The 13,596-nt window shown below is 54.0% G+C and overlaps 1 protein-coding gene across 2 annotated transcripts; it reads left to right on the forward strand.

Moving 5' to 3' along the window:
• The first annotated feature begins 2,280 nt into the window (after window positions 1–2,280).
• Window positions 2,281–6,510, forward strand: SPN (sialophorin). 2 transcript variants are annotated; one of them, XM_059692306.1, is made up of 2 exons: window positions 2,281–2,375; window positions 2,749–6,510. In XM_059692306.1, the coding sequence occupies exon 2, from the start codon at window positions 2,765–2,767 to the stop codon at window positions 4,151–4,153; it is 1,389 nt and encodes a 462-aa protein (XP_059548289.1). In that variant the 5' UTR covers window positions 2,281–2,375; window positions 2,749–2,764; the 3' UTR covers window positions 4,154–6,510. The 2 variants fall into 2 exon arrangements, with proteins under 2 accessions (XP_059548289.1, XP_059548290.1); XM_059692307.1 differs by having other exon boundaries at window positions 2,314–2,367.
• The last annotated feature ends 7,086 nt before the right edge of the window (window positions 6,511–13,596 follow it).

Genomic DNA, 13,596 nt, shown 5'->3' on the forward strand with positions numbered 1-13,596 from the left:
TTCTGTTTGCAGTAGCAAAATGTTGCAGCAACCTAAAGGGCCAACAATGGAATGGTTTCCTTCTTTCCTTTCTCCCTCCCTTCTTACCTTCCTTCCTTCCTCCCTTTTTACCTCCTCATCCCTCCCCTGTTTCCCTCCCTTCCTCTCTCCTTCTTTCATTAGTTCAGTAAAAAAAGAAAAGTACAGAACAGTGTATGTAATGAAATCCTCCTATATAATAAAAGCCTAATATGCAAATTGTTCGACCGGAGTTCAGCCGCTTGCTATGACGTGTGCTGACCACCAGGGGGTGGTGCGGAACATGATGGGTGTCGTCGATGTGGTGCTGGCAGCCAGCAACAGTGAAGGTGCTGCTGACTCTGATGGGCCCCCATGATGGGAGCACTACCGTGGTGGGATGGTGGAGCAGGTGAGCGGGTGGCACCAGGCCAAGGTGGGTGCGAGCGGGGGGCCCGATTGCCCCACCAATCGCCCCACAGACAGAGATCAGCAGTGGCGGTGGGGGGAGGGGTTGCCACCTGGCTCCCAGGTACTGAGGTAGAGAGCAGGGGGCCCAGCCCTAACCGATCATCCTGCAGGCAGGGTGGTGGAGCAGGTGAGGGGATGGTGCCAGGCCACGGCGGGGTGCCAGATGGGGTTGTGGGGCTGTGAGGCTGGGGGCATGAGCTGGGGCCCGATCCCCGCAGGCCACCCTGAGGGACCCCACCCATGAATGAATTTGGGCACCAAGCCTCTAGTCTAAAATAATGAAACTAAAGGCCTGGTGCATGAAAATTCAGCCCAGCCTGCCCCCTCTCACAGTCCAGGAGCCCTCAGGGGTGGGAGGCGACCCGGCGACCAGGGGAAGGCGAAGCTCCGTCACACCTCTGCTGCTGCCACTGCCGGCAGCACAAGCCTCGGCCGGCCCTGGTTACCTGAGCCTCGGGTGGCCCTGGGTGGCTGGAGGGCTGAGGGGACTGGGCGCCACCATCTTGTGGCTGTGGGCGCCGCCATCTTTGAGGGCGGGGCAGTCAATTAGCACCTTCCTTCCTTATTGGCTGTAGGCTGCCATCTTTGCGACGGTGTGAGGGTCAATTAGCATATTCCCTCTTTATTAGCTAGGATACTGAATGCGTAAAGGCTTTGTTAGGAATGTTTACCTGCTGGTGGTGAATGGAGCCTTCCCAGTTTGCGCTCTCCTGGCTGCTGGAGAGGCATCCACCCGCGGTGGCCCTGAGCTTCCCGCAGCGCCGGCTGAGCGCCGGCTGGTGTGTGGCAGGCAGAGTCCTGGCCACCCCATAGCAGGCCGCTTCTCAGGTTTGTGTTTGCAGTGAGTAACTCTAAGGGGCAAAGTAATGTCTCCTGTAAGGGCGAGAGCAGGCTCCCTTACCGCCTGCTGGGAAAGAGAAATTCCTCAGCTGTGGGGCAAGCCCCTTGGTGTCCCCGCTGCGGGCCTGGGGGCGAGGGGGGCGGGCACCACATAATGCCTGCTGCTCGCTGTGCGGCGACGACTGAGCTCCTGTGTCTCGACCCAGGTGTCGCGGCCTTGGCGTCAGACTCCTCGTTAGTGAGCCTGTGAGTGGGGCCGGACCCAGGCCTGACACTGGCCTGTTTCACCTATATGGACATCTATTGCTTTTACAGTTTTTATGTTTTTAGAAAGAAGGCAAAAAACAAAACCATACACATAGCAAAAGTCAGAGCTTACAAATTAGGGGAAAATCAGAAAACAGCAGCCATCCAAAGAAGAAAATAACGAGCCCTCCTCGTACCTGTCCTCAGAGACTTGGTTGGCACCTCAGCAGGTCTCCCCAGACTGCTCTTTCCACGGAGACTGCCACGTGTGTGCTAGGCCTCTAGCAGAATCAGACCATGGCCTGTGCAGTGCTTGCAGCTGCCTTGACGTAGCTACGCAGCCGCACGGGGCCACTGTGGCGGCCCCCCGGCTCTGGAGAAGCGGTCGGGGGCTCACCAGGGATCCGTGCAGCCTGCAAAGGCTTTCTTTGCCCGGGGACCAGAAATGCAAAGGAAACCACCCTCCCCCCCATTTCCTCCCCTGCACCCCTAGTTCTTAAGTGCAGGTTCCCATCACCCCGGGTCTGGCCCCCTTCCTTATCCCGGCTTAACCTCTTGCTGTCCCATTTCCCGCCCATTTCCCTGCTAAGACGGAGGGCTCCCGACCCCAGATTCCCCGTCCCACCCCAGCTCGGACCCCAGAGCCCCTGCACCACCTCAGACCCCGGAAAGAGTGGGACAGGATGCTGGGGTGGGGTGGGGTGGGTGGAGCCAGGGCTACTTCCTTTCCCCTTGGGGCCCCTGTCCGCCCAGTCCTACCCCAGCTTCAGGAGGAGTTGGAGCAGCCTGGCCCCAGGCCTGGGCCTTTATCACGTGAGCTGGTAAGGGGGTGGGACTCGGTGGGGCGGGGGTCTCATCAGACCTGGGGATGCGCCTATGGCTCGGAAGGACCCTGACAAATGGAGGGAAAAGAGGGTCAGGAGCCACTGGGGCTGAAGAGGGTCAGGGAAGGCCGGGAGGGGTGGCCGTTGCTGGTTGCAAGCTGCTATGGCCTGAGGGGGCCTAGGGGATAGAGTTGATGGAGGAGCTCCCAGCATCTGTTCCCTTGTTGTTTCTGATAATAGTAAAAGGAAGGGTGGAAAAAGCCGTTAAACCTCAGGTTAGGCCTGGCAGTTGGCAGGGAAGTCGGCAGGAGGAAGAGCCTGGCCGGGTCCTACCGCCAGCCTCTTATGTGTTCCATTTCTCCACCCTCAGGTCCCAACTCCTGCTCATGTCTGTTGTCATGGAAATGACCCTGCTTCTCCTCTTCTTTGGGGGTCTGTGGGCCCACGAGGTGGACACAGAGTCTCTGGGGATGTCTACACCCAGACAAATCTCTTCTTCTTTGGTCTCAAACATCTCTGAGGCCTCAAACCTTGACTCAGTGGCCTCCGATCAGGCAACAACAAGGGTCCCTGAGGAAAATGGCGGTGCTGGGCACCAGGCCTCCCTGCCTTCCTCAGCTCCACATGAAGTGTCCTCTCCTGCGACTTCCACGGCTGCCAGCGTTGGCCTCTTTATAACTGATCCAATAGCCACCCAAGAAGTTCCCACCGGGAAGTTATCAATGTTCCAGGAAATCTCCAATGCAACCAGTGATCCTACTGTCCCAGCAATGACTACTCTGGGACTTCACACTATGGCTGGTGAAACCATGGCAACTAGCTCTCTGGAGACCTCCAGTGGGACGTTGACGAGTAAACCTCCTGTCACCATGACAACCAACTCTCTGGAGACCTCCAGTGGGACCAGTGGACTCCCTGTCACCATGACAGCCAGCTCTCTGGAGCCCTCCAGTGGGACCAGTGGACTCCCTGTCACCATGACAGCCAGCTCTCTGGAGCCCTCCAGTGGGACCAGTGGACTCCCTGTCACCATGACAGCCAGCTCTCTGGAGCCCTCCAGTGGGACCAGTGGACTCCCTGTCACCATGACAACCAGCTCTCTGGAGCCCTCCAGTGGGACCAGTGGACTCCCTGTCACCATGACAACTAGCTCTTTGGAGACCTCTGATATGACCAGTGAACCCCCTGTCACCATGGCAACCAGCTCTCTGGAGACTCCCAAGGAGACCAGTGGCTCGCCCAGCTTTGGGGTAAATATACTCATGACTACCCCAGGGATCTCCACAAACAAAGGCAGTGGGCCTTCCCAAAGTTCACATCAGAAGACAGGTAACACCCTGGTGGTGGCTGTGCTCGTGGCCCTGCTGGCGGTCATCCTCCTCCTGGCACTCGTCCTGCTGTGGCGCCGGCGGCAGAAGCGGAGGACGGGGGCTCTGACGCTGAACAGAGGTGGGAAGCGCAACGGGGTGGCAGATGCCTGGGCTGGGCCAGCCCGAGTGTCTGACGAAGAGGCTGTGACAACAGCAGCAGGAGCGCCTGGTGGTGACAAGGGCTCCGGGGCCCCAGAAGGCGAGGGTTCTGGCCGGCGGCCCACACTCACCACTTTCTTCGGTAGACGGAAGTCTCGCCGAGGCTCCTTGGCGCTGGAGGAGCTAAAGGTGGAGTCAGCCGCCAGCCTGAAGGGGGAGGAAGAGCCACTGGTGGGCAGTGAGGATGAGGCTGTGGAGGCCCCCGCTTCTGACGGGCTGGTAGCGGGAGATGTGGAGGTCCCTTAGTGCTTGTGAATAACAAGTCTGGAGGTCAGAACCGTTCCTAGCTTTTGGCACCCTCCTATCGTCGCTCCCCACCTCATCAGCACCCAGCGTTCGCACCCAGCATCTTCACTCTGAATCCTCATCTAGCTTCTGAACCCTGGACTTTCCAGCTCCGCACCCAACACCAGCACCTCCACCCAGCGCCCCAGCCCCGCAGGAGGCCAGGGCCTGCACCCACTGAAGGCTCAGAGACTGAATGAATGAAACTTCCCCACCAGCCCTACTTCTCTCCATCACCTGTCCTCCACATTTTGTCTTTGAAACCAGATGCTGAGTCTCTATGATGCCAATTTCCTTGACCTGTGATTGCTCAGAGGGTTCCCCAGGGACACCAGAGTCTGGGAAGAAGGAAATGACAAGCCAGCAACTTCCGTCTAGGATTACTCCGTAAAGCACATTTGGCCCGTAGATTAGGACAGCCACTGGGTCGACCCACAAAACTCCTTTAACTCGTGCTCTGCAGGGCCAGCCTGGAGCGGTGCCATCTGGCTGTGCTCTCAGGTGTGCCTGGTGCACACCTGGCCTCGAGGCTGGCCCCTGGCTCAAGCCACCACTCCCTCCCTCACTATGGACCGAGGCAGCCAAAGGCTTCAGGCAGCCAAAGGCTTCAGCTATCTCTCCTCCCGCGGGCAGAGGTGAGAAGGGCTTCTGGGCGGGTGGAGTCCTCGGAAACCCCAGCGCCCGGGGGGGGGGGGGGGGGGGCGGGGTCCACTCGTGGGTGTGGTTCGTGTGCAGGAGGCAAGGATGCGGTGGCTGTGGAGGGCAGTGGTACGCACAGAGGGCGTGAGGGAGGGGCAGGAAGGGTTTCGGGACTGAGGACATGCCAGCTGCTGAGAACGTCTGCGCCCTCCTCTCTGCTCAGATGGGGTGGAGGTAGGAAAGGGCCAGGGAGAGAATGCTGGGCTTGATGGGAAGACGGCCCGCGTGACCCCAGCCCGGGACTTCAGCCCAGCTGCTCGGCCCCCTCACAGCCTCCCCTGCGCGGGAGCTAGGGGAGAGGAGCCCTGGGAGCGGGTCTTGGCGACGCTCCGCTGTTACACGTGTAACGTGTTTGTCTGTTGCAAGCTCCTGCCCTTCTCCAATTCGAGTCCGTGAGAGCCAGCTAAAGAGGATGTGCGAGGGCTGGCAGCACCAGGGGCTTCCCCTGTGGCTCTGGGATAGGCAGGACGCAACTGGCTGTCCCTGAGACCAGCCCAGGCCAGCGCCCAGGGAGCCGCATGGGCCAGAGGCGGTTGGTATTTCCCCAGGGCAAAGAGGAAATTTGCAAAGAGGAAGCTGTTGAGTCACTGGGGGCAGTGGCTGAGAGCAGACAGATTGACCTACAAAACGAGGGCGGAGTAATGGGGGGGTCACCAGGGGACAGCTGGGGAAAGGGCCCTGGCGGTCAGGTCATGAGGTGGGGAGAGGGGGGCACAGAGGGGCTGGGGCGGAAATCGGCCGTCACCATGCAGACTGCACCCACGAGGCTGTGTCTGGCACCTTTTCCTTCTTCTCACAAGCGCTGTTTGGGCCGGCGGTCGCCCCACGGCAGCAGAAGTGAGTCCCAAAGTCCCGTAGGGATTCCGCAGCTGTTGTCTTCGATTTATCAAACCAAGTCCCCGATTTCAGAAAATCTTGTCCCTGAACCCAGAGGCCAGCCCCTGCACCCGCTCACGCAGCACGGCCCTCCTTTACCTCTGCAGCGTTTCCGAAGCCCATTGCTCCCGGGAATTACTTTTCCCACCTCTGTGACTTACCCAGTGAGTGTTCTCTGACAGTTTGGGCCTGGATTCTGAATTCTTTCCCAGCCACAACCCAAGTACCAAGGCGGCTGAAACCCAGGTTTGGTCTGAACGCCCTGGTCAGACACCTGGTGCCAGGCTGCTGCCCACCACATCTCCACCTTCACAGAAACCCACTCCTGTGAGCCCGAGCCAGAGCTCGGCCACCTTTCCTGGCTGCCTCAGAGAGCTCATGCCTAGTTTGGACATGTATGTCCACACCTTTAGCATCTTAACTTGAACTTTGGATAGTGACAGTGAAACTTTAGTGCCTACCTGTCATGAGGGCCCTAGCCGGTTTGGTTCAGTGGATAGAGCATCAGCCTGTGGACTGAACAGTCCTGGGTTCGATTCCGGTCAAGGGCATGTGCCTCAGTTGCAGGCTCCACCCTGGCCCCGGCCCTGCCTGGGTGCATGAAGGAGGCAACCAATGGATGTGTTTCTCTCACATCGAAGTTTCTCTCTGTCTTTCCCTCTCTCTTCCACCCTCTCTAAAAATCAATGGAAAAATATCCTCGGGTGAGGATTAACGAAATTAATTAATTAATTAATAAAATATATGTCACGAGGGACCCAGAGAAAGACAAATACCATAAGATTGTGGCGCCCAATGAACAAAATAAACTGACAAACAAAATAGGGAAAACCCCGTAAATGGCTTATTGTACTTTTCATAGTTGCTAAAAATGTTTAAAAAAAACTATGTAATGAGCCCTGGCCGGTTTGGCTTGGTGGATGGAGCGTCGGCCTGCGGACTGAAGGGTCCCAGGTTCGATTCCGGTCAAGGGCACATGCCCAGGTTGCGGGCTCGGTCCCCAGTGGAGGGCGTGCAGGAGGCAGCCAATCAATGATTCTCTCTCATCATTGGTGTTCCTATCTCTCTTTCCCTCTTCCTTCCTCTCTGAAATCAATAAAAATATAAAATAAAAAAAAATAATGTTGAATTCACAGAATCCTGGTGAGGATTCAGTGAGGTATATTTAAAAAAAACACACAAAAAACTATGTAATGATTTTGAAAAATGTCTACAATATAATGTCAAGTGGGAATATATAGTAACTGTGGTTATCTATAAAGGTTTATGGGTGATTTTTATTTTGTTTATACTTTTCTATAGTTGCAAATTTTATACAATAATGCCAATCACTTTACAATGACAAAAAATATGAGCTAATAGGTGTTCCCTGGGGGTGTGGTTTGGGGAGAGCTGCGGGAGGCGAGGCTGCAGAGGCCGGTGGAGCCGTGCTAAGAGGGGCTGGAGCGTTCCCATGGGTCTGGAAGCCTGAGGGGGGTGAAACTGAGGCCGGCTTCACGCCTCCGTCTGAGGCCTCAGCAGGTGCTGCATAGATCCTCGCTGTCTCATGCGTTTGGAAGGTTCCTGTCCGCTTGCCACTTCACTTTTACAGAAGACCTACATTGGTGCCTGTTTCCGTTAAATGGAAGAAATCCACAGAAGATTCTCACTCTCACCCCCTGGACAGCTTGATGCTAAGCGGAATAAGCCAGTCCGAGAAAGACAAATACCACATGATCTCACTTACGTGTGGAATCTAATGGGCAAAATAAACTGATGAGCAAAATAGGCCCAGAGGCCCGGTGCCTGGAACAGACAGACAGAGCTCAGAGGGGAGCGGGGTGGGGGGGTGGGGGGGTGGGGAGAGATTAACCGAAGAGCTTGTATGCACGTGTGCACAGCCATGGTCACAGAGAACAGTGTGGGGAAGGCCTGGGGTGGGGCAGGGGCTGGTGGGGGCGGGAGGGGGAGGGGGGAATGGGGGACATCTATAATATTGTCAACAATAAATTTTTAAAAATAAAAATTTTTAAAAGGTGAAAGGAGAAAACAGTGGTCAGCGTTTGTTTCGTAGCCGGTGGTTAAAGGGGCAGCGCACCCTGAGCCGCGAGCGTGTCAGTGCTTTTACTGTATGTTAGTGTTATTTTAGGTTTTACGTATTATTTGCTATGGTTTGGCAGGTTATGTTTTGGTTCTGGGAACGCCCCCCAATTTTTCCGTATAAATGAATGGTAATTGCTTTGCTGCATGAGCCCATTTCAGCTCAGGGAAAGTTCCATGGGAATGGAATGCTCCACCTGTGGACAGCAGGCGGAACTGCTGCCTCTCAGCAAAGCACAGAGCATCCCCGGCAAGCCTCCCTCGCTCCCTCCTCTGTCCTCGCTGCCGCTGCCAGTGCCCAGGCCCTGAGAGCCTTCCTTCTCTCCAGGCCCATCAGCCTGACCCGGTCCTGCTGAGATTGCCCTTTCGGTTTCCCGACCCCAATCCCTTCCACCCCCTGTTCCCGGCAACCCCAGTGACACGTCTAGAAAGTCACTCTGCCCTGGCTGGTGTGGCTCAGTAGGTTGGGCGCCATCCCGTGCACCGAAAGGTTGCCAGTTGAATTCCCGGTTAGGGCGCATGCTTGGGTTGCAGGACCAAACCCTGATAAGGGGCCTGCGGGAGGCAGCTGATCCATGTTTTGCTCTCACATTGATGTTTCTCTCTCCCTCTCCCTGCCTCTCTCATAAAAATCAATTTTAAAATATTAATAAATAAAAGGCTACTCTGTCCAGGTTACCCCTGCACTCCCCAACCCCCCCCCTCCTTAGCCTGTAGATCTTAGACCCCATCGAGATCTGGCCTTGCTTTTCCTCTGCCTGCCATTGCCTGGTCAGTCCTCTAGCTCTCCCGCCTCATCCAATTCCTTGTAGCTAGCTCTAAAACACATGCCATGTACTTTTCTTGGGGAGGGGAGGGGAGGATAATTAAAAATGTTGACAAAAGCCCGGCTGGTGTGGCTCAGTGGCTGAGCATTGACCTATGAACCAGGAGGTCACGGGCTCAATCCCCAGTAGGGGGTGTGCAGGGGGCAGCCAATCAATGATTCTCTCTCATCATTGATGTTTCTCTCTCTCTCCTTTCCTCTCTGAAATCAATGTTTAAAAATGTTGAATATATGTATTTTTTAATTTTAGAGGCTGTTTATTAAAGCTGGGAACAGTGAACAAGAAAGAGCTGGAGAAATGAGCCTCGGTTGGCCTGTTTCGGCTCCTTAAGAAGCCAGAGGAAAGGGGGCCTTGGGAACAGGCTCAGGGGTTTGCCTGGGTGAGCAGCCGCGGCCATTGCTGCCCTGGTTGCAAGCCGTGCGGGTCCCTTAGAGGTCAGGAGATGCAGGTCTGTGGGGAAGAAGGTGGGAGGCAAGGGCGCGCTCCTGGGAGGGAGGGCAGGGAGGGAGAGAGAGCCGAAAATATGTCTTTTTAAAATATACAGTATCCTTTATTACACATTCTGTGTAGCTAATTCGTTCTAACAGAATGATTCTGTCGGTTTTTAAAATATATATATTTTTTGTTGATTTCAAGAGAGGAAGGGAGAGGGAGAGAGAGATTGAAACATCCATCATTGATCGGCTGCTTCTTGCACGCCCCACACTGAGGATCGAGCCCACAATCTGGGCATATGCGCTGGCCGGGCAGTTGAAAATATCTTTGTCCAGACAGTAAAATAACATTTTTCCTCTCTTGCAAAAGTTAATTACCAGCACATTCTAGTTCTTAAGTAATAGGGTTCACACAGACACAACCATATACAGTGTATTATTCTTCATCTTACATTTAAAAATACGTTTCTATTTTAGTGTTAAAAATGCACATTACTAGGAAGACCATAGTTACAAATAAAGCTTTGTCATCCAAAACGAAACTTCCAGATGGAAGAGGGTCTGGGTGGGGAAGGCCTTGAGAAACGTATTAAACACAGGAGAGGGGCCTCCATGCGCGGTTTTAAGGACATTTTCTCTCTGAAATGGACGTTGACGCCCAGTTTCCCTCTGCGTCCCCATTTCTGACCCTTGCCCTTGGCAGGCCGACCTGTGGAGGATGGGCACCGGGGGGCTTCAGGCAGAGGCGACCCCTGCCCATCGGACCTCTCCAGCTCTTTCAGACCCGAAGAGGGGATGGAGCAGCCTGCACAGTGGGGCTGTCCTGCTCAGGACAGGCTTGCGGCCGAGACGGAAGACAACAGAACCCGCGGTCTTTTGGAGACCATCGACCCGCCTGCTCAGCTGGCGGCAGCAGGACAGCCGGCTGGACCGCGGCTCACCTGTGCACGCTCTGCCTGAGCCAGCCCTCCCCCAGCTGCCCCACAGCACACACACTTCTTTATAATTAATTAAATTTCTTCTGAGAGTGAGAGAGAGAGGAATGGAAAGGGAGAGGGAAAACACACCACACTTCTTGACTTCCCGCCAAACTCCTCAACCGTCAAGGTTCAGCTCAAATGTCACTTGCTTTTTTTTTTTTTTTAAATGTCACCCTTGCTGCCTCCACCCCAAACAGACAGTGTTTCTCGTCCACTCTGACAGCACCTGGTGGCAGCACAAACCAGGGGCTGCAATTGTGTGAAGGGGTCCTCACTCATGGCAGTGTAGCCCCTCCAGGTCCAATGTCATCTTTGCGGCTCCGGAGTCCAGGGCCTGTCACGTAGTAACTACCTGGTATGTGTTTACCGAATGGAGGGATAAATGAAATAACAAAGGAACCAATGATGGGTGTTGTGGGGTTGTGTTTTTGAAACACTGCTTTTATTTTATTTATTTATTTTGTTGTGGTTAATCCTCACCCAAGGATATTTTCCCATTGATATTTTAGAAAGAGTGGGAGGGCGGGGAGAGACGGAGAGAGGGAAGCGTCGATGTGAGGGAGACACTTTGCTTGGTTGCCTCTGCACATGCCTGGTCCAGGGCTGGGAATCCAGCCTGCAATCGAGGTACGTGCCCTTGACCAGAACTGAACCCTATATCCACTCAGCTAAACCAGCCAGGGCCAAATGATGGTTTTTACGTAAACACGTGGCAAGATCAGATCTGTCTTTTGAGTGAACCTGGCATCCAGAGATGGCCTGAGGGCAGTGTGGCCCCAAGATGAGCACATTATTCTAGTCCAGGTTAAATACAGTGTGAGCGTGGCCCCAGGGGAAAGCAGAGTTCAGATCAGAAATGTATTTATTCAGAGAATGCAGTTTAGGGCGAATTGGCTGTTGAGGTGATGGGGGAAGAATGAGGTTAGACTTCAAGGTTTCTGTCTCGGGAGATTCAGATGCTGACATCATCGTGTGGAAATGCAGGGAGGTGAGCATTTTGGGGGAAAACATATTGAGTTCATTTTTAGAAGTGGTAGGAGGGGGATGGTTAGAGATGGTTAGAAGTAGAGACCTGGATCTTGGAAGGAGGTCAGAGTGAGAGGTATGGGTCTAAGAGTCATCTGATTTTTTATTTTTAGAGAGAAAGAGAGAGAAACATCAATTTGTTGTTCTACTTATTTATGCATTCATTGGTTGTTGGTTTTTTTTAGTATATTTTTATTGATTTCAGAGAGGAAGGGAGAGGGAGGTAGAGCTAGAAACATCAATGATGAGAATCATTGATTGGCTGTCTCCTGCACGCTCCACACTGGGGATCAAGCCCACAACCCATGACTAGAATCGAATCCACAGGCCAGCGTTCTACCCGCTGAGCCAAACCAGCTAGGGCTCATTGGTTGGTTCTTGTATGTGCCCTGACCTGAGATGGAACCCATAACCATGACATAGCAGGATGACACTCTAACCAACTGAGCTACCCAGTCAGGACAAGAGTCATCTGATTTTATTTATTTATTTATTAAAAGTATTTTTTTTTTGTTAATCCTCACCTAAGGACAGTTTCCCATTGATTTTTAGAGAAAGTGGCAGAGAGGGAGAGAGACACACAGAGAGAAACATTGCCTACATAGGAGAGAAATGTTGATTGGTTGCCTCTGCACCTGCCCCAACCGGGGCAGCTAGGCATCCAGGATCGAGCCCACAACTAAGGTAGGTGCCCTTCATCGGAATCCAACCCGCAACCCTTGAGCCCACGGGCTGACGCTGTATCCATGGAGCCAAACTGGCTAGGACTAACGTATTTTTTTTTTAATACTAGCATATTGATTTCAGAGAGAGGAAGGGAGAGGGAGAAAGAGATAGAAAAACCAATGATGAGAATCATCAATCACCTGCCGACTGTGTGTCCTCCACTGGAGATTGAGCCCGCAACCCAGGCATGTAGCCTGACTGGGAATCCAGCTCTGACCTCCTGGCTCATAGGTTGATGCTCAACCTCTGAGCTACACTGGCTGGGTCAAGAGTCATCTGATTTTAGATAGCAATTTAAACAATGATACCGATGAATAAATGTATTAACTATAGCATTTACGGTGCAGAATGAGAAAAGAAGACAATCTTAGAGTGTTAGTCAGGACAAGCTAACTGCTGTAACTACCAATCCCCAAACTCAGAAGTTTTGTCCTTGCTTATGTAGCAGTTCAGTACTAGCATATGGAGGGTGACCTCCCATGAGGCCATTCAGGGTCCCGGGCTCCTTCCGTATTGTGGCTCCATCATTCCTGGCGAGGAGAGCGGGGGGCCATGGGGAGACGTTCACTTTTTCTCACCATCCATGGGACAGAGGTCAGTCATGTGGTGGCCTCAGTGTAACAGAGGCTGAGAAATGTAGCTTAGTCGTGTGCCCAGGAGGAAAGGAGAAACTCCCGCCGCACTGAGGGAGCACCACAATTTGAGGGTTGGGTGTAGGAAGAAGGACCCGCAAGGGACAGCACAGCGCCCAGCCAGGTGTGGCTCAGGGGTTGAACATCGACCCAGGAAGCAAGAGGTCACCGGTTCGATTCCCGGTCAGGGCACCTGGGTTGCGGGCTCCATCCCCACTGTGGGGCCTGCAGGAGGCAGCCAATCAATGATACTCTCATATCATTGATGTTTCTATCTTTCTCTTCCTCTCCCTTCCTCTCTGAAATCAATAAAAATGTATTAAAAAAAATAAATTTCTTTAAAAAAAAACACACACACACAAGAGCGACAGCACAGAGCCCTTAAGGGAGAAACGGGGAGAAAATGACATCGAGGGGAACACAGTTTGGAGAAGGTGACAGGAGCAGTCCTGGGCGCGAGTGAGGCAAGCAAGGGGCTGGGTACAAAATGGAACCTGGGGTGAGGCCTCCTTCGGTTTTGCGCCCCAGAACTCTAGCTTGTCTCCTGGGCCCCAATCCTGGGAGGGTCTTGTCTGCAGAGGAAGGGAGGGAGAGGCTGGGAAGGTGCCAGTGGGTTGGCAGCAGAGCTCCCGGCGACCGGAGCCCGCAGTTCCCAGGAAGAAATGGAGGCTGCCTTTCTTGGACGGGAACAGGCCTGGAGTTGCAGTACCGGTCAGGGCCGTGCCCCCTTCCCGCTCTCAGAGGCCGGTTCTGATCTGTCCGCGACCTTAAAGGACCCGGGAAGAGGGACGGGAAGGGAAACGGACGTTTGTCCAGCGTTTACTCCGTGTCGCTGGCAGTTTCCTCACTTGATTCTCAGGGGAACCCACCAGGTAAGTGTTACCCCATTTTACAGCAGAGCAAACTGAGGTGTAGGAAGAGGTAAAAAGGCGCTTGAGATAAAAAAGGATGGAACTGGGATTTGAACCCACTGAGCCCGGTTCTCCTAGGCCAGCGGTCGGCAAACCGCGGCTCGCGAGCCACATGCGGCTCTTTGGCCCCTTGAGTGTGGCTCTTCCACAAAATACCACGTGCAGGCGCGCACGTACAGTGCGATTGAAACTTCGTGGCCCGTGCGCAGAAGTC

Source organism: Myotis daubentonii, chromosome 4 (genome assembly GCF_963259705.1).
Source record: "Myotis daubentonii chromosome 4, mMyoDau2.1, whole genome shotgun sequence".
In the NCBI taxonomy this organism is placed as follows: Eukaryota; Metazoa; Chordata; class Mammalia; order Chiroptera; family Vespertilionidae; genus Myotis; species Myotis daubentonii.